Source organism: Entelurus aequoreus, linkage group LG01 (assembly GCF_033978785.1).
Source record: "Entelurus aequoreus isolate RoL-2023_Sb linkage group LG01, RoL_Eaeq_v1.1, whole genome shotgun sequence".
In the NCBI taxonomy this organism is placed as follows: domain Eukaryota; kingdom Metazoa; phylum Chordata; class Actinopteri; order Syngnathiformes; family Syngnathidae; genus Entelurus; species Entelurus aequoreus.
Genome location: NC_084731.1, coordinates 68,343,808 through 68,364,131, shown reverse-complemented (window position 1 = coordinate 68,364,131; position 20,324 = coordinate 68,343,808). Strand labels below are relative to the sequence as shown.

Sequence of the window (20,324 nt, the reverse complement as noted above, 5' to 3'; positions counted from 1 at the left end):
TGACAGGAGACTCTGCCAGGCGTTCCCAGCAGCCCCTCACAATGCGTTTGGGCCTGCCAGGTCTGTCCGGCATCCTCCCCACCATCGCAGCCAACTCACCACCAGGTGGTGATCGGTAGAAAGCTCCGCCCCTCTCTTCACCCGAGTGTCCAAAACATGAGGCCGCAAATCCGATGACACAACTACAAAGTTGATCATGGAACTGCAGCCTAGGGTGTCCTGGTGCCAAGTGCACATATGGACACCCTTATGTTTGAACATGGTGTTTGTTATGGACAATCTGTAGCGAGCACAAAAGTCCATAACAAAACACCACTTGGGTTCAGATCCGGGCGGCCATTCTTCCCAAACACGCCTCTCCAGGTTTCACTGTTGTTGCCAATATGAGCGTTGAAGTCCCCCAGTAGAACGAGGGAATCACCCGGGGGAGCACTTTCCAGTACTCCCTCGAGTGAATCCAAAAAGGGTGGGTATTCTGAGCTGCCGTTAGGCGCGTAAGCGCAAACAACAGTCAGGACCCGTCCCCCCACCCGAAGGCTGAGGGAATCTACCCTCTCGTCCACTGGGTTGAACTCCAACGTGCAGGCTTTGAGCCGGGGGGGCAACAAGAATTGCCACCCCAGCCCGTCGCCTCTCACTGCTGACAGAGTGGAAGAGTCCAGCCCCTCTTGAGAGAACTGGTTCCAGAGCCCTTGCTGTGCGTCGAAGTGAGTCTGACGATATCTAGCCGGAACTTCCCCACCTCGCGCACTAGCTCAGGCTCCTTCCCCCCAGCGAGGTGACGTTCCACGTCCCAAGAGCTAGCTTATGTAGCCGAGGATCGGACCGCCAAGTGCCCTGCCTTCAGCTTCCGCCCAGCTCACATTGCACCCGACCCCTATGGCACCTGCTATGGGTGGTGAGCCCATTGGAGGGGACACCCACGTTGCCTCTTCGGGTTGTGCCCGGCCGGGTCCCATGGGGACAGGCCCGGCCACCAGGCGCTCGCCATTGTGCCACACCTCTGGACCTGGCTCCAGAGGGGGGCCCCGGTGACCCGCGTCCGGGCGAGGGAAATCTGGGTCCTTTGTTTGTATTTTTCATGGAGGTCTTCGAGCTGCTCTTTGTCTGATCCCTCACCAGTTTGTCTTGGGAGACCCTACCAGGGGGCATAAAGCCCCCGGACAACATAGCTCCTAGGATCATTGGGACACGCAAACTCCTCTACCACGATACGGTGGCAGCTCAGAGAGGATATATATATATATATATATATATATATATATATATATATATATATATATATATATATATATATATATATATATATATATATATATATATATATATATACTACATCGCTACATATACAGTACATACTGTACATACATGTACAGTATGTACTGTATATGTATATACAGTAAATGTAATAATATATAAATATATATATATATACACACATATATACATACATCTACAGTAGATGTAGTGTGTGTGTATATATATACAGGAGATGTAGTATATATATATATATATATACATATATATATATATATATATACACTGTATATATACAGTAGATGCAGTATATACGTATATGAATATATATATATATATATATATATATATATATATATATATATATATATATATATATATATATATATATATATATATATATATATATATATATATATATATATATATATATATATATACATTTATATATTTATACATATATACACTACCGTCAAAAAGTTTGGGGTCACATTGAAATGTCCTTATTTTTTAAGGAAAAGCACTGTACTTTTCAATGAAGATAACTTTAAACTAGTCTTAACTTTAAAGAAATACACTCTATACATTGCTAATGTGGTAAATGACTATTCTAGCTGCAAATGTCTGGTTTTTGGTGCAATATCTACATAGGTGTATAGAGGCCCATTTCCAGCAACTATCACTCCAGTGTTCTAATGGTACAATGTGTTTGCTCATTGGCTCAGAAGGCTAATTGATGATTAGAAAACCTTTGTGCAATCATGTTCACACATCTGAAAACAGTTTAGCTTGTTACAGAAGCTACAAAACTGACCTTTCTTTGAGCAGATTGAGTTTCTGGAGCATCACATTTGTGGGGTCAATTAAACGCTCAAAATGGCCAGAAAAAGAGAACTTTCATCTGAAACTCGACAGTCTATTCTTGTTCTTAGAAATGAAGGCTATTCCACAAAATTGTTTGGGTGACCCCAAACTTTTGTACGGTAGTGTACATATATATACACATCTACAGTAGATGTAGTATATGTCATATCTGCTTGCTTCTATTTTAAAAGACATTTCAATCAGTCAAGAACAAATGTTTAAAAATGACATATTCCAACTCAATCCAACCAATCTCCTCACATCACAGTGTGTGTGTGTGTGTGTGTGTGTGTGTGTGTGTGTGTGTGTGTGTGTGTGTGTGTGTGTGTGTGTGTGTGTGTGTGTGTGTGTGTGTGTGTTCCAGTCACATACAGTACAGAATTAATTACACAGATGCCGGAAAGCAAATCTAAATATACATTAATTGCTAGCGGGTTCCGTCTTCCCAGATGCGCACACGCGCACACACTCGCACAAACACACGCACACGCACAAACACATGCACACGCACGCACGCACGCACGCACGCACACACACACACACACACACACACACGCACAAACACATGCACACGCACGCACGCACGCACGCACGCACACACACACACACACACACACACACACACACACACACACACACACACACACACACACACACACACACACACACTCAAGTAGAGGATCATGAACCATCTGCCATTGCAACCTTTATCTGCAGAACAAAAGTCAAACTTGAGCATAATTAGATTGTTGTTTCTTAGCAGCCAGGTGCATGGCTGACGCACGCGCGTGTGTTTGTGTTTGTGTGAGTGTGTGTGTGTGTGTGTGTGTGTGTGTGTGTGTGTGTGTGTGTGTGTGTGTGTGTGTGTGTGTGTGTGTGTGTGTGTGTGTGTGTGTGTGTGTGTGTGTGTGTGTGTGTGCGTAACAGAGAATCTTAGTGAGGGATGACAATGATAAAAAGGACTTTAGTGGCCATGCCCATGATTGTTGTTCTCACATCAAAGATCCTCCAAAGAATGGTTTTCATGCTCTCTGCTTGTTAACTGTGGACTTTTGTTGGCTGCTGACCGATATCAGGAAAAAATAAAATAAATGTGCTAGCATGTTAAATGTGCGATATCATGTGCGATATAAGCAGCCCTGTTTACTTGTGGTAGGTTCACATCTAAACGTCCTCCAATAAAATACTTTTTACCAAAGTGCTTTACAAAATGTCAACACCTTTTTCTGCTCATCATCCTGTAATACTACTTCGGTTTGGAAGTACTATTATAATATTTCTGCTCATCATACTGTAATACTACTTCTGTTTGGAAGTACTATTATAATATTTCTGCTCATCATCCTGTAATACTACTTCTGTTTGGAAGTACTATTATAATATTTCTGCTCATCATCCTGTAATACTACTTCTGTGTGGAAGTAATATTATCAATCAATCAATGTTTACTTATATAGCCCTAAATGATGAGTGTCTCAAAGGGCTGCACAAGCCACAACAACATCCTCGGCTCAGATCCCACATCAGGGCAAGAAAAAAAAAAGAAAAAAAATTGATTGAAGTAATATTGTAATATTTCTGGTCAGACGTCGTATTACAGGATGATGACCAGAAACATTATACTTATACTTCATGTTAATTAATGTAAAAATCATACATTTTTCTTGTCATATTAGACATTATTCTTGTAATATTACGTCTTTTTCTGAGTCAAATAATTATCCCAGAAGTAATGATGATTTTTGTGTATTATCATGTTAATTCATGTACAAATTTAACATTTTTCTTGTCATATTAGACTTTATCCTTGTAATATTACATCTAACATTAAAATTATTCCCGAATAATTATTCCTCCTAATTGACTGAATGCATTATTCAAAACCAGACGTATGATGCAATGATGCACATTGACACCAAGAAAGATCAGATTGTTAGCGGGCGCCATCAAACCTTGTCATGAAATCAGTCTGACGTCCATCTGGGCCACAGGGGCGGAGCTCCAGAGGAGCCAGAACGACTTTTGACTGGTGGTCACATGATCATTATGACTCACTCCTCTAAACTAGTGAGGGAACTCTTCTCCCATTTTGTGTCTGTAAATGTCATTAATTCATTATTATTATTATTATTATTATTATCATTATTATTATTACTACTACTACTTTCAAATAGTGAGAACAGAGTCAGTCCAAACTATTTGGACTTTCCTCAGCTCATGTGAGACATTTCACTCTTCCCTTCTCCCATGTTGTGTCCGTCAATGTCATTCATTTCATGTCCTGGCTGCTCAGTACAACATGGCTGAGTCGACAGCAGGGCAATGCTAATGTCATCCACAGGTTAAATGTCCTGGCTGCTCAGTACAACATGGCCGACTCACCGACCGGTCAACGGTATCGTGACAACATGCGGTGCATCGCCCAATATTCAAGCCGGCATTTTCCTGCCTTTGGTCTGTGTCATTGTTCTGCATAAATGGCACCAACACAAGCCGGCATTTTTCTGCCTTTGTTTCCCATCTCTTGCGGTTCTGTATGAACGTCATCCAGTGAACATTCTTCCATCACACAGCCTGTTAGAACCACCATTTTCTGTGTAATTGTTCTGCATAAAAAGCACCAACACAAAGCTGGCATTTTTGTGTCTTTTTTCCATCTCTTGCTATTCTGTATTAAAGTCATCCAGTGAACAAGCTTTCATCACACAGCCTGTTAGAACCGCCATTTTTCCACCTTTCTCTGTGTCATTGTTCTGCATAAAAGGCACCGACATAAAGCCGGCATTTTTTTGCCTTTGTTTCCCATCTCTTGCTATTCTGTATGAAAGTCATCCAATGAACATTCTTCCATCACCATTTTCCCACCTTTTTCTGTGTAATTGTTCTGCATAAAAGGCACGAACACAAAGCCGGCATTTTTCAGCCTTTTTTTCCATTTATTGCTATTCTGTATGAAAGTCATCCATTGAACAGTCCTCCATCACACAGCCTGTTATAACTTCTGGGTCATTGTTCTGCATAAAAGGCACCAACACAAAGCCGGCATTTTTCAGCCTTTTTTTCTCCCATCTCTTGCGGTTCTGGATGAAAGTCATCCAGTGAACAATCTTTCATCACAAACCCCATTAGAACCGCCATTTTTCCGCCTTTCTCTGTGTAATTGTTCTACATAAAAGGCACCAACACAAAGCATTTTTCTGCCTTTTTTTCTCTCCATCTGTTGCTATTCTATATGAAAGTCATCCAGTGAACATTCTTCCATCACACAGCCTGTTAGAGCCGCCATTTTTCCACCTTTTGTGTTATTGTTCTGCATAAAAGGCACCGATATGCAACTGTTTTTGTGAACATCAGAAAGTTGTATTAGTCACTACCTGTAAAAGCAGGAATTTTTACTACTTGCTTGTCCGTCGCCGTTTTGTGTAAAAGGCACAGACACACGGAATTGTGGAGGGAGTTGTTCTGTAAATATTCTGTACCAGAAGTATCTTTCACACCGCCTATAAAAGCATATTCCTTCTGTGACAATGTTCTGTATGAAATGCACCAGCACGGAAAGGGTACAGAGGCTGTAACAGAGGCGGGACAAGGCCTGTGTATAAAAGTGTTCCTTAAGCATACACTAACGTAGGATGATGATGTGTCGCTGTGGTTGCTTCTGTGTGAAAGGTGTTCACTCACTTTCCCATGAAGCACTTGGGCACGATGCTCAGCTTGCGGCGCCGGTCCTTGATGAGGTGGCGGCTCCTGGTCATCATCATGTGGTAGAGCTTCTCACCCTTCTCGGCAATCATCACATAGGCGTCTCGCTCCATCCCCAGTTTCAGACCTGCGCCGCCAAATCATGTCAGTCAAAATGGTGGGAAAACATGGCCGCCGTCGAGCACAATAGAGGATCTTTGGCTAGTCGTGTTGTTGCAACAGGTACATTAAAAAAAACTGTCATCCAGAGGATTGCTGACCACAGGATTTACAGTAAGTCCTAAAAAACGGCAGAATGCTCCTGTCCAAAAAAAAAAGTTTTGCAGTAGGTTCAATCAATCAATCAATCAATCAATGTTTATTTACATAGCCCTAAATCACAAGTGTCTCAAAGGGTTATTAAAAACAAAAGCACTCCTATTGATTAGAGGATCTTTGAAATGCGTTTTTAGTAGATCCTTAAAAAGACAGCAAAGCTTTCATGCCATATAGAAGATGTTTTACTCCTGCGTTTTTGCAGTAGGTTCTTAAAACAGCAAAGGCCTCCTGTTATGTAGAAGATCTTTGCCTAGTCTTTTTACAGTAGGTCCTCAAAAACAGCAGATTGTGTTACATACAAGAGATTTACATTGACTCTTTGCAGTAGGTCCTCACAAACAGCAGATTGCATCACATACAAGAGCTTTACATATGGTTTTTGCAGTAAGTCCTCAAAAACAGCAGATTGTGTCACATACAAGGACTTTACATTGAGTTTTTGCAGTAGGTTCTTACAAACAGCAAAATGCTTTCCTGTGATGCAGAGGATCTTTGATTAACTGTTTTTGCAATAGGTGCTTAAAAACAGCAAAATGTTTTCCTGTCAAATAGTGGATCTTTGACTCGTGCTTTTGTGGTAGGTAATTAAAAACAGCAGAATGTTTTTGTCATTAAAAGTATCTTTGACTAGCGCTTTTGGTAAGTGCTTAAAAACAACATAGTGCTCCTCCTGTCATTTACACAATCTTTGATTAGCCTTTTTGGGGTCGGTCCCTAAAAACAGCAAAATGCTGCTGTCACATAGAGGATCTTTGACTACTGTTTTTTGCAGTAAGTACTTAAAAAAACAGAGTTTCTATTATATAAATGATCTTGGAGTATAGTTTCTCGCAGTACGTTCCTAAAAACAGCAGACCGCTCCTGTCATATATAGAAGATCTTTTTTAGTAAGTGCTCAAAAACAACATAGTGCTCCTCCTGTCATATACACAATCTTTGATTAGCCTTTTTGGGGTAAACAGTAAAATGTTCCTGTCATATAGAGGATCTTTGAGTAGTGTTTTTGTAGTAAGTACTTAAAAACAGCAGAATGTTTTCCTGTCATGCAGAGAATCTTTGACTGTTTTTGCAATAGGTGCTTAAAAACTGCAAAATGTTTTCCTGTCATACAGAGGATCTTCGACATGAAAAGCATCTTTGACTAGCGCTTTCAAGTAAGCACTTAAAAAAACGCAGAGTGATCCTCCTGTCATATACAGAATCTTTGATTGGCATTTTGGGGGTTGGTCCCTAAAAACAGCAAAATGTTGCTGTTATATAGAGGATCTTTGAACTAGTGTATTTGTAGTAAGTACTTCAAAGCAGCAGGATGTTGTTGTCATACAGAGGATATTTGACTAACTGTTTTTGCAATAGGTGCTTAAAAACAGCTAAATGTTTTCCTGTCATATAGAGGATCTTTGACTCGTGCTTTTGTGGTAGGTACTTGAAAACAGCAAAATGTTGTTGTCATGAAAATAATCTTTGACCAGCGCTTTTTAGTAAGTGCTTAAAAACAGCAGAGTGCTCCTCTTGTCATACACAGAATCTTTGATTAGCCTTTTTGGGGTCGGTCCCCAAAAACAGCAAAATGCTGCTGTCCCATAGAGGATCTTTGACTAGTGTTTTTGCAGTAAGTACTTAAAAAAACAGAGTTTCTGTTATATAAATGATCTTGGAGTACAGTTTCTCGCAGTACGTTCTTAAAAACAGCAGACCGCTTCTGTCATATATAGAGGATCTTTTTAAAGTGCGAAACAAAAATGTACAGCTTGAGAAGTTTCCAAGAAGCGCTTCTCCCACAATTGTTTCTTTGAGAGACAAAAACGGCTTCCTCCTGAGTCCCAGAACAAAGCTGTTCTTTGGACTGCTTGAAGAACTGGTCCAGGACCGCCCAGCTGTGAGCGTGGATGGACCACAGCCAGGAGGTCTGCCTGCCAAGAAGAAGCAAACAATCCTCCACTCAGAGGGCCAAAGTTCAGTCCAAGTGGTCGACTGGAAGGAGAACTTTGGGAGATGAAAGTAAAAAAACTCAAAGATGACGTAAAAAGTATTTTTTTAAATTTTGAATTATTTGAATTTTTAAAAAACTAATCTGTAATTAAAATATGATTAATCACAAAATTTAAAAAATATATTGTAATGTCCGCCTAATATGTTTTTCAAATAAGTACAAACTTATAAAATATGATTGTATTAAAACATTATTAATAGAGTAACAAACGTTTTTTTATTATTTTAGTTTTTATGTTATTATTTTATTATATCATGTGGCCCAACACATTATTTCAAGTGGCCCAACACATTATTTCACGTAGCCCAACACATTATTTCATGTGGCCCAACACATTATTTAAAGTGGCCCAACACATTATTTAAAGTGGCCCAACACATTATTTCATGTGGCCCAACACATTATTTCATGTGGCCCAACACATTATTTCAAGTGGCTCAACACATTATTTAATGTGGCCCAACACATTATTTCATGTGGCCCAACACATTATTTCATGTGGACCAACACATTATTTCAAGTGGCCCAACACATTATTTCAATGTGGCCCAACACATTATTTCATGTGGCCCAACACATTATTTCAAGTGGCCCAACACATTATTTCAATTGGCCCAACACATTATTTCATGTGGACCAACACATTATTTCATGTAGCCCAACACATTATTTCAAGTGGCCCAACACATTATTTCAAGTGGCCCAACACATTATTTCAAGTGGCCCAACACATTATTTCATGTGGCCCAACACATTATTTAAAGTGGCCCAACACATTATTTCAAGTGGCCCAACACATTATTTCAATTGGCCCAACACATTATTTCACATCGCCCATCACATTATTTCATGTGGGCCAACACATTATTTCATGTGGGCCAACACATTATTTCATGTGGGCCAACACATTATTTCATGTGTTCCAACACATTATTTCAAGTGGCCCAACACATTATTTCACTTTGCCCAACACATTTTTTCAAGTGGCCCAAAACATTATTTCATGTGACCAACACATTATTTCCTGTGGCCCAACACATTATTTCACATTGCCCAACACATTATTTAATGTGTTCCAACACATTATTTCAAGTGGCCCAACACATTATTTCACTTTTTGCCCAACACAATTGTTCAAGTGGCCCAAAACATTATTTCATGTGACCCAACACATTATTTCATGTGGCCCAACACATTATTTCATGTTTTTTTTTATTTTTATAAATGGTTGATTTATATAGGCTAGTAAGGTAAAGTTTTGTACCTGACAAGTTTCCAGCACATTATTTCACATGGCCAACCACATCATTTTTTGTCATCCAGCACATTATTTCATGTTGCCCGCCAAGTAATTTTACGTGGCGCAGCACATTATTTAATGTGGCCAGCCACTTCGTTTTATGACATCCAGCACATTATTTCATGTGGCCAGCTATTTCATTTCTTGTGGTCCAGCACATTATTTCACGTGGCCAGCGACATCATTTTATGTCATCCAGCACATTATTTCATGTGGCCCAATACATTATTTCAAGTGGCCCAACACCCAAGTGCAATAATTGCAGGCCGATCCATCAGGAGTTGTGTCACCTTCCAAGGAAAGCGTGTCAGAGAAAGAGAGGCGGAGCAAGTGTGGCCCTCAGGCAGGTAATGGCACACCTCCAGATAATTCAGGGCACAATCGTTAAAGAGGCTCATTCTCCTCAAACACCATCCTCCAACACCATTTGTGCCGGCGAGATCCAATTGTGTTTTGTTTTTTTCCAGGCCGCCAACGCTATCAGGTGGCCTGGACCTGCGCAGATGGGGTTAAATCCACGAGGCGGAACATGGCAAAGACAGATGGCTAGGACAGGTTGGAGGGAAGACGGTCCAGAGGGTGTCAAGTTACCAACTGCTCCTGGTCCGTGGCACAAAAGTTCTGCCGCCTTCCGTTTGGAAGCTTGAGGCCACGTCACCGCCAGCCAAAGAAAATCAAAGGACGAAGCGTTTAATTAGCGCACAAGCAAGCGCCAAACTAACAGAGACTAGCATGACCTAATTCCAACACTATTTTTAGTCGCCGTTGTTGGCTAATTTGTCCCAGCTTGCTCAGAAAACTGCAACACAACATGTGCTCCCCTAATAATACGTGTCAATTACACTCATTAATACACAAATAATTAGAAATGCCAAGCCACTTTTTGCACACAACTCTTGAAAAACTTTGTGAATAATAATGTAAGAAATATAAAACATGTTTATTTTTTTAATTGTATTCATTTTGGGGACCGTTGTTAAAAAAAAATTTTTTTTAATTTATAATAGCTACAATTATCTAATAAATAATCATTTATTTTTTGCAAAATTATATTATTTGTGAGACTATTGCAAAAAATGTGTGATATAAGTAGATATTTTATGTAAAAAATACAAATATTTATTCATTTTGTTTAAATAAATTTGGGGAACGATGCAAAAAAAGTTTAGTAATAAAGTTTAAAAAAAGATCTAAATTTAAAAAAATCTCTTTTTTTTAAAATATTACTTTTGGGGATCATTTTAAAAAAACACAACAATAAGTATCTGATAAATAATGATTTATTCAAAGTTTAACTTTTTATTTTTATTATTTCTGGAGCTTTTACAAACAAATGTGTGATTATTATACTCTTATAATAAATAAGTAAACAAATACAAATATGTATTTATTTATTTTTAAATAATTTTATGGAATGTAAAACAAAATCTATTACATTTAAAAATTATATTCTTAAAAAGTATTGTACTTTTGGGGACCGTTGCAAAAAAAGTAGCAATATTAGTAACAATTATCTAATAAATAATAATTTATTTAAAGTTTAAAAAATATATTTTGAAAAAATATATTTCTGGGACTATTGCAAAAAATGTGTATTGATAACAGACGTATAATAATAAATAATAAGTAACACAATTAGAAATATTTATTTATGTTGTTTAAATAATTTTGGGTAACATTGCAAAAATAAGTGTGATGATAAAGTAAAAAAAAATCATTTAAAAAATCTGTTTTATAAAAGTATATTACATTTAATATGTGATTCATATAAAAACAATAATTAATGACAGGCCACTTTTTTAACGCAGCCCTTAAAAAACCTAGAGAATAATAACTTAATAAATATAAACAATATATATTTTAAGATTGTATTAATTTTGGGGACAATTAAAAAAAAAAGTAGTAATAATAATAAAAGATATCTAATGAATAACTATTTATTTAGAGTAAAAAAAATATATTTTTAAATTATGTTATTTCTGGGACTATTGCAAAAAATATGTAATAATAATAGACATATTATAATAAATAATAAGTACAAATTTACAAATATATTTTATTTTGTTTAAATACTTTTAGGGGACGTTGCAAACAAGTGTAAAAGAAAAGTTTAAAAAAATTATTTAAAAAATCAATTTTTAAAAATGGTTACTTTTAATAATAATTTATATAAACATATAATTGATATAAACATATAAACATGGGGCTGTCTTGGTTGACAAGACTCTGCAGCATCGCGTGGACATCGGAGGCGGCACCTCTGGATTGGCAGACCGGGGTGGTGGTTCCTCTCTTTAAGAAGGGGAACCGGAGGGTGTGTTCCAACTATCGTGGGATCACACTCCTCAGCCTTCCCGGTAAGGTCTATTCAGGTGTACTAGAGAGAAGACTACGCCGGATAGTCGAACCTCGGATTCAGGAGGAACAGTGTGGTTTTGGTCCTAGTCGTGGAACTGTGGACCAGCTCTATACTCTCGGCAGGGTCCTTGAGGGTGCATGGGAGTTTGCCATCCGGGGGGAGCTCAAAGTAAAGCCGCTGCTCCTCCACATCGAGAGGAGCCAGATGAAGTGGTTCGGGCATCTGGTCAGGATGCCACCCGAACGCTTCCCTAGGGAGGTGTTTAGGGCACGTCCGACCGGTAGGAGGCCATGGGGAAGACCCGGGACACGTTGGGAAGACTATGTCTCCCGGCTGGCCTGGGAACGCCTCGGGATCCCCCGGGAAGAGCTGGACGAAGTGGCTGGGGAGAGGAAAGTCTGGGCTTCCCTGCTTAGGCTGCTGCCCCCGTGACCCGACCTCGGATAAGCGGAAGAAGATGCATGGATGGATGGCTAATGATTAATGACATGCCACTTTTTTCACACAACGCTCAAAGAAACCTAGAGAATAATAACTTCATAAATATAAAAAAAATATATTTTAAGATTGTATTAATTTTGTGGACAATTGTAAAAAAAAAAGTTGTAATAATAATAATACAATATCAAATAAATAACTATTCATTCAAAGTAAAAAATATTTTTTGAAAAATAATGTTAATACTGGGAGTTTTGCAAAAAATGTGTAATAATAACATACAACATATTATATTAAATAAGTACACATTTACAAAGATTTATTTTGTTTGAATACTTTTGGGGTACGTTGCAAACAGTTGTAAAAGACAAGTAAAAATCTATTTAAAAAAATTATACTCCTTTTAATAATAATTAATGTAAAAATAATAACTTCATAAATATAAAACAATTTTTCAAAGATTGTATTAATTTTGTGCACTGTTGTAAAAAAGAAAGTAGTAATAATAACAACAATTATCTAATTAATAATAATTTATTAAAAGAAAAACCTATTTTTTGAAAAATTATATTATTTCTGGGACTACTGCAAAACTTGTGTAATAGTAATAGGCATAGTATAATAAATAGTAAGTAAAAAAAACTACAAACATTTATTTATTTTGTTTAAAGAATTTTGGGGAACGTTACAAAAAAAGTGTAGTGATAAATAAAAAATCTGAAAATTAAAAACGTGTGTTACTCTTGGGGACCATAACAGTCATCCATTTTTTCTACCGCTTGTCCCTCTGAGGGAGGCAAGGTACACCCTGGAGGCGTGGCACAGATAGTAGAGCAGTCGTGCCAGCAACTTGAGAGTTCCTGGTTCGAATCCAGCTCCCGCCATCCTCGTCACGGCCGTTGTGTCCTTAGGCAAAACACCTCACCCCTGATGTGTCGCGGTTATTAGCGCTTTGCATCCGCCATCAGTGTGAATGTGACGTAAAGGTATCATCAAGAAATAATACAATACAGACAAGTCGTCACCTCATGGCAAGGCAAACACAGATAGACAACATTCACATTCACACACTAGGGCCAAATTAGTGTTGCCAATCAGCCTTCTAGGCCAAAAAAAAGGGGACGTAGTAATAAAATTAATATAATAAATAACAATTTAATTGTTTTTTGTTTTTTTAATACATTATATTATTTTGAAGAATTTAGCAAAATAGATGTGTAAGCAGCACGGTGGAAGAGGGGTTAGTGCGTCTGCCTCACAATACGAAGGTGCTGAGTAGTCTGGGGTTCAATCCCGGGCTCGGGATCTTTCTGTGTGGAGTTTGCATGTTCTCCCCGTGACTGCATGGGTTCTCTCCGGGTACTCCGGCTTCCTCCCACCCACCTCCAAAGACATGCACTGGGGCTAGGTTGATTGGCAACACTAAATTGGCCCTAGTGTGTGAATGTGAGTGTGAATGTTGTCTGTCTATCTGTGTTGGCCCTGTGATGAGGTGGCGACTTGTCCAGGGTGAACCCCGCCTTCCGCCCAATTGTAGCTGAGATAGGCTCCAGCGCCCCCGCGACCCCAAAGGGAATAAGCGGTAGAAAATGGATGGATGAGATGTGTAAGAATAAGAAAAAAATCTAATAATTTATAATTCAATACATTTAAATTATATATATTTATATATATATATATGCAACTTTTTTTGATAATAATGAAAAAAATGTCTAATAAATATTTAATTACACTTAAAAAAAATTTTTTTTTAAATTATTTAATACATTTTAATACATTTAAATATAAATATATATATATAAATATATATATATATATATATATATATATATATATTATATATATATATATATATATATATATATATATATATATATATATATATATATATATATATATATATAAATACATACAGCATTTTTTTTTACTTGTTTAATTTTAAATGCTTGTAATTTGATTACTTTTTATTGTTTCTTTTTTTACCTGCAGCACTCTGGACACAGTTTTGTTGTTAATAGTGCTATATAAATAATTGGATTGGAGATATACAGTATATATATAAATAATACAAAATAAAGTTTTAATAAATAATTATTAATGAAATTTACAAAAATGCATCTTAAAAAATTATATTAATTTTGAAGATCGTTGCAAAACAATTTCTAATAATAATAATCTAATAAATAATCAAATTATTCAAATAAGGAATTGAAACCATAACAAAAAAACAAAAAAATTACAGTTAAAATAAATAATCTGGACAATTTTCCACAGCCTTTTATTGTTGAAAGTGGTTAATTAGGTTTTTTTGCGGGATTTGGGATGATTTATGTTTGCAGAGTTTGGACTTTTTTCACCTGCAGGCCACCGTACTTTGATAGGATGGACTTGATCTGTCCCACAGTGGGGGAAAATGTGGATACACAAAGTTGCCAAACACTAAAGTAAAAAACAAGAGGGAAACTTCAGACTTTGGTTTGAAAAAAATAGAAGTTGACTTACTTTCTCGCTGCTCCCGCTCCCTCAAGATGGCGTCCAGCCACTTCTGCTTGTCCTCCGCTGCTTTGGTCATGCAGACGAACCACTTGTTCTTCGCCGTGTTGTGGATCTTCCAGCCGTTTGTCACCGTGTAGTTGTTGCTGTGATAGTCCGCTGCCGGCAAAAACATCAAAAAGGGAAAATAATCACAACTAATAAAATTTAGCTACCGTCATTTTCCTCACAATAGACCTTTGCCACAAGGGCAACTTATTTTTTCTTTGGTTTTGTCAGAAGGTTACCAATGATAACAACGTGAAAAATGTGATGATAACCATAGAACCAGGAATAGAACTTATATTGACACTGGAAAGGGGCTTTTAAATTCCACCAGTTCCGAAAACTACCGCTCGGTTCCCTCTGCATTATGTGTATGTCAATAGGGAAGAGTTTTGCCTTATTTCACATTTGAAAAATAAAAATTTTGCATATTAATTTTTTTTTTAATGTACATACATTTACATAAAATATTTAAAAAAACACATTGCTGCAAAAAAATTTTTTTTAAATAATACATATATAATAAATAAAATATAAAAAATCTATGCATTTTTTTTAATTAAAAAAAACGTTTTTATAAATACATACAGTATATTATATTATATTTTTAACTTATATATATATTAAAAAGTTAAGTTAAAAAATATTTATTATCTATAAAATATATATATATATATATATATACATACATACATACATACATATACATATATATATATATATATATATATATATATATATATATATATATATATATATATATATATATATACATATACATATATGCATGTATGTATGTATGTATAAACATATTTAAATTACCACCGCAAATGTTTTAAAAATGCTAATAAATTCCCAAAAGATTTGCCGTTTTAGTTTGTGTTAGTTTTATTTTTGTCAAAGCCTAGCCGTGAATTAGCGCCACCCGAGGGAGCCTCGATGCGCATCAATAAATCAAATAAAAAATGTAAATTTTGTGGAAAGAAAATATTTGAAAAAAAAAATGTACACAACTATTATATTGTTTTCCTTTTATAAATATACATTTGTAAAAATAAATGTAAATGTAAATATATATATATATATATATATATATATATATATATATATATATATATATATATATATATATATATATATACATACATATGACATGTAGTTATTTGGGAAATTATTTGCAGTTTTACTTTGCATTAGTTTGCATATTGATACATTTTGTGGGGGGGGGGGGGGACATTTCAGAAAAATATAAACATTTTACATTGTTTTTATTTTTTTTATAAATAAAATATATAATATAAAAATGTATAAAAAATAAATGCATTTATACATATAATTATTTTTGGGAATTATTTGCATTTTATTTATATTGTGATGGTAATTTAAAAAAAATAAAAATAATAATTTAAAAAAAATATTTATATGTACATATATATATATATATATATATACACACATACAGGTATATATATATATATATATATATATATATATATATATATATATATATATATATATATATATATATATATATATATATACATACACACACACATACAGGTATATATATATATAAAATATATATATACGTATATATATATATATATATATATATATATATATATATATATATATATATATATATATATATATATATATATATATATATATATATATATATATATATATATATATATATATATATATATATATATATATATATATATATTCCCTTCTTATTATTATTATTTTAACTATCACCACAAATAAATTCCCTAAATATTTGCAGTTTTACTTTTCTTTAGTTTGTATGTCGATACATTTTGTGGGGGGGGGGGGGGGGAAACTTTTCAGAAAAATATACAAATTTCACATTGTTTTTATATTTTTTCACATTAATATTATTATAAACAAAATAAAAATACAATTTGCAAAAAGAATGACAGTCTACTTCCACCACTACTTTTTGACATGAATAACATCCCAAAAGAGGTTTTTGATTTGGGTCTACTGTCACATAAATACTTGTGACACTTGAAGGGGGAAGAAAAGCTCCGGAGTTCTCACATGCTCGGGGAGTGTTTTGTCTTCTGGAAAAATCAATGCACGCCAAAGTCAAAACATTCGAGAGTTGATGTTCTCTTTGCGGTTGTGAAACTGCAAAACATTCTGGCGTTTACTGAAAAGAGGAAACACGTGAGCGAGAGGAAGACAGCGTTTCTACACTCGCGCGCGCACACAGTCAACCACATCCAGCCCACAGATGAGGCGTTGGCACAGCAATTCTGTGCATTCACACCTTCGGGGGCTGCAGCCACACCTCCAACTGAATCTTTGACACCAAGAGAGAAGGGGAAAAAAAGTTGGTACTCGGCCGGCTGTGTGCTACTTCCTGTTTGAAACTCGGCACAGAGGGCGACGCCCCACCCAAACCGTCAGCTCCTGACAGATTCACAACATTGGTGGAAACTGTAAACAAAGCAATAGCAAATTAAAGGAGGGGCGTCGCAGCAAGCAGCATATCATGCACTGTCTGCAACAAGTCATCAAAGCATGACCAAAGACTAGACAATGTACATAAAAATTTATTTTATTGTATTGTTTACTTCATTTATCATTACACTTACAACCGCATTTCAACATTGCCAACAATCGAGCAGCATACCATGCACTGTCTCCAATAAAGACAGGGACTCCAAAGCATGACCAAAGGCTAGACGATGCACATTAAAATGTATATCATTGCCTTGTTTACAGTATTTATCATTACACCTACAAACACAATCAAACATTGCCAACAGTTGAGCAGCATACCATGCACTGTCTGCACTAAATCTTCAAAGCATGACCAAAAACTAGACAATGTACATTAAAATGTATTTTATTGCCTTGTTTACAGTATTTTTCATTACACCTACAAACACAATAAAACATTGCCAACAGTCGAGCAGCATATCATGCACTGTCAAACGTCAGCCTGACTTAATCTACTTCATTCATAGTTCGAAGACCCGGAGTCAAAGTCCACTGTTGTCGTTTTCTCCTTTGAGATTAAAAAAAATGCAAGGTATAGCAGCAATCAGCATACCATGCACTGTCTCCAAGAAATCATCAAATCATGACCAAAGACTAGACCAGGGGTCGGCAACCTTTACCACTCAAAGAGCCATTTTGGCAAGTTTCACAAATTAAAGAAAGTAATGGGAGCCACAAATTTTTTTTTTAAATTTCAAATGAAAAACACCGCATACAAAGCTTAAATGCTTTATGCTATGTGAACCAGGGGTCTCCGACACACTTTAATGTGGAAATTTGATGTTAGTGCAGCCCGCGAGTTTTGAATGAATGGCGCTTGATAGCATCATACTTGCCAACCCTCTCATTTTTCCCGGGAGACTCCCGAATATCAGAGCGTGATGACACTGCATTTGGCGCCCTCTACAGTCTGCCCTAACAGTGTACCTGCTCGACCACACATAGAATGCAATTTCAGCTTGCTCACGTAAGTGACACAAGGCGTACTACCTCAGCAGCCACACATCTTACACTGACGGTACCAATACCCAGAATCCCATGCAGCCCTAACTCTTCCGCTTAACCAACGCATGGAGAGGGGGGGGGTGTTGATGTGTGGGGGGATTTGGTGGTAGCGGGGTGTATAATGTAGACCGGAAGAGTTAGGGCTGCATGGGATTCTCGGTAATGGTTGTGTTGTGTTTATGTTGTGTTACGGTGGGATGTTCTCCAGAAATGTGTTTTTCATTCTTTTTTGGTGTGGGTTCACAGTGTGGCGCATATTTGTAACGTAACAATGTTAAAGTTGTTTGATACGGCTACCGTCAGTGTAAGCTGTGTGGCTGATGAGTAAGTATGCTTTGCTGTCTCCTGTGTGTGCAAGTAATAACAACATGCAACATGTGGCTGGACTGGCACGCTGTATGTAAATGCTATAGAGGACAATTACTGCAGTGCAATTAGGGCACGCCCTTTATTTAGTAATTAGAGTGTAAATAGGATTATTTTTTCCCTGGGAGTAATCTATGAGAGACACTGAGATCCATAAATCTCCTGGGAAAATCGGGGGGGTCGGCATGTATGTAGCTGAGCCGCATCAGAGTGGTCAAGGAGCCGCATGCGGCTCCGGAGCCGCGGGTTGCCGACCCCTGGACTAGACGGTACATTAAAATGTATTTTATTGCCTTGTTTTCATCATTTAAGTACACCTACAACAGAATTTAAACATTGCCAACAGCCGAGCAGCAAACCATGCACTGTCGAACGTCAGCCTGACTTTGATTTACTTCATTCATAGTTCGAAGACCCCGAGACAAAGTCCACAGTTGTCTTTTTCTTCTTTCAGCATTCAAGAAAGAAAACAAGGCATGGCAGCAGACAGCATATCATGCACTGTCTTCAATAAAGACAGAGACTTCAAAGCATGAGACTAAATTACATCTACAATTGATCATTTTCGTACTATTTGAAAACTTATTAAATTGCCCTATTTTCTATACGTTGTTTAACATTACACCTGCAAGTCCTCTGTCCGAGCAGCATAGCATGCATTGTCAAACGTCCGCCTGCCTTTGATCTACTCCATTCATATTTCGAAGACCACGAGTCAAAGTTCACTGTTGTCTTTTGCTTCTTTCAGAGTTCAAGAAAGAAAACAAGGCATAGCAGCAAACAGCATATCATGCACTGTCTTTATTTAAGACAGACAGGGGCTTCAAAGCATGAGACTAAACAACATGATTTATCGTTTTATTTACATATATCTATTTGCCATATGGTAAATGGGTTATACTTGTATAGCGCTTTTCTACCTTTAAGGTACTCAAAGCTCTTTGACACTATTTCCACATTCACTCATTCCCACACAATTAACACACTGATGGCGGGAGCTGCCATGCAAGGCGCCAACCACGACCCATCAGGAGCAAGGGTGAAGTGTCTTGCTCAAAGACACAACGGACGTGACTAGGATGGTAAAAGGTGGGGATTGAACCAGGAACCTTCAGCAAGCCAAGCAGCATATCATGCACTGTCATCTTCTCCATTAATCGTTCAATGTGAGCAGTTGTCTTTTTCTTCTTTAGAATTACAAATAAAATGCTTTGGCGCACTCCACAGCCCACAGTTTTAACTCGATCGGAATTGTTCCAGTATCAAAATGTTCGGCCCGACCGGGAATCGTCATTTTACAAAAAATATCCCAGATTATCCAGAACTCCCGGGTAATTTTTCCCATTATTCCACATTTTTCAACCATTTTTGACCAGTCCACCTTCAAAACATTCCTCTTAGTTTGGAAAACAAAATTTTCAACCGATTCAAAAAATTCCAACACCAACCCATTCATATCGTCTAGGACAATTGGGCTCATATCAATATTTTCAAAAATTTCCGGTTTTCCCGAAATTCCCAAATGTCCAGGGAATTCCCATTCAAATGAATTGGAACATTTCTCAAAATTCTTCGGATTTTTAAACCCAAATCGGACATTTTCAACCGTCCACCCACACTACTCTTCCGATAAATCAAATGCAAAACAT

General features: G+C 36.8%; 1 protein-coding gene across 2 annotated transcripts in view; it reads right to left on the bottom strand.

Annotated features, from left to right (window-relative positions):
* prex1 (phosphatidylinositol-3,4,5-trisphosphate-dependent Rac exchange factor 1) overlaps positions 1 to 20,324 on the bottom strand; it is a 252,337-nt gene that overhangs the window by 111,939 nt on the left and 120,074 nt on the right. For both annotated transcript variants that reach the window (XM_062057106.1, XM_062057114.1), the window contains exons 9-10: positions 14,734 to 14,883; positions 5,803 to 5,950 (exon numbers count right to left, since the gene is read on the bottom strand). In XM_062057106.1, the coding sequence (XP_061913090.1) occupies positions 5,803 to 5,950; positions 14,734 to 14,883 (298 nt within the window). The remainder of the gene's footprint in view (positions 1 to 5,802; positions 5,951 to 14,733; positions 14,884 to 20,324) is intronic.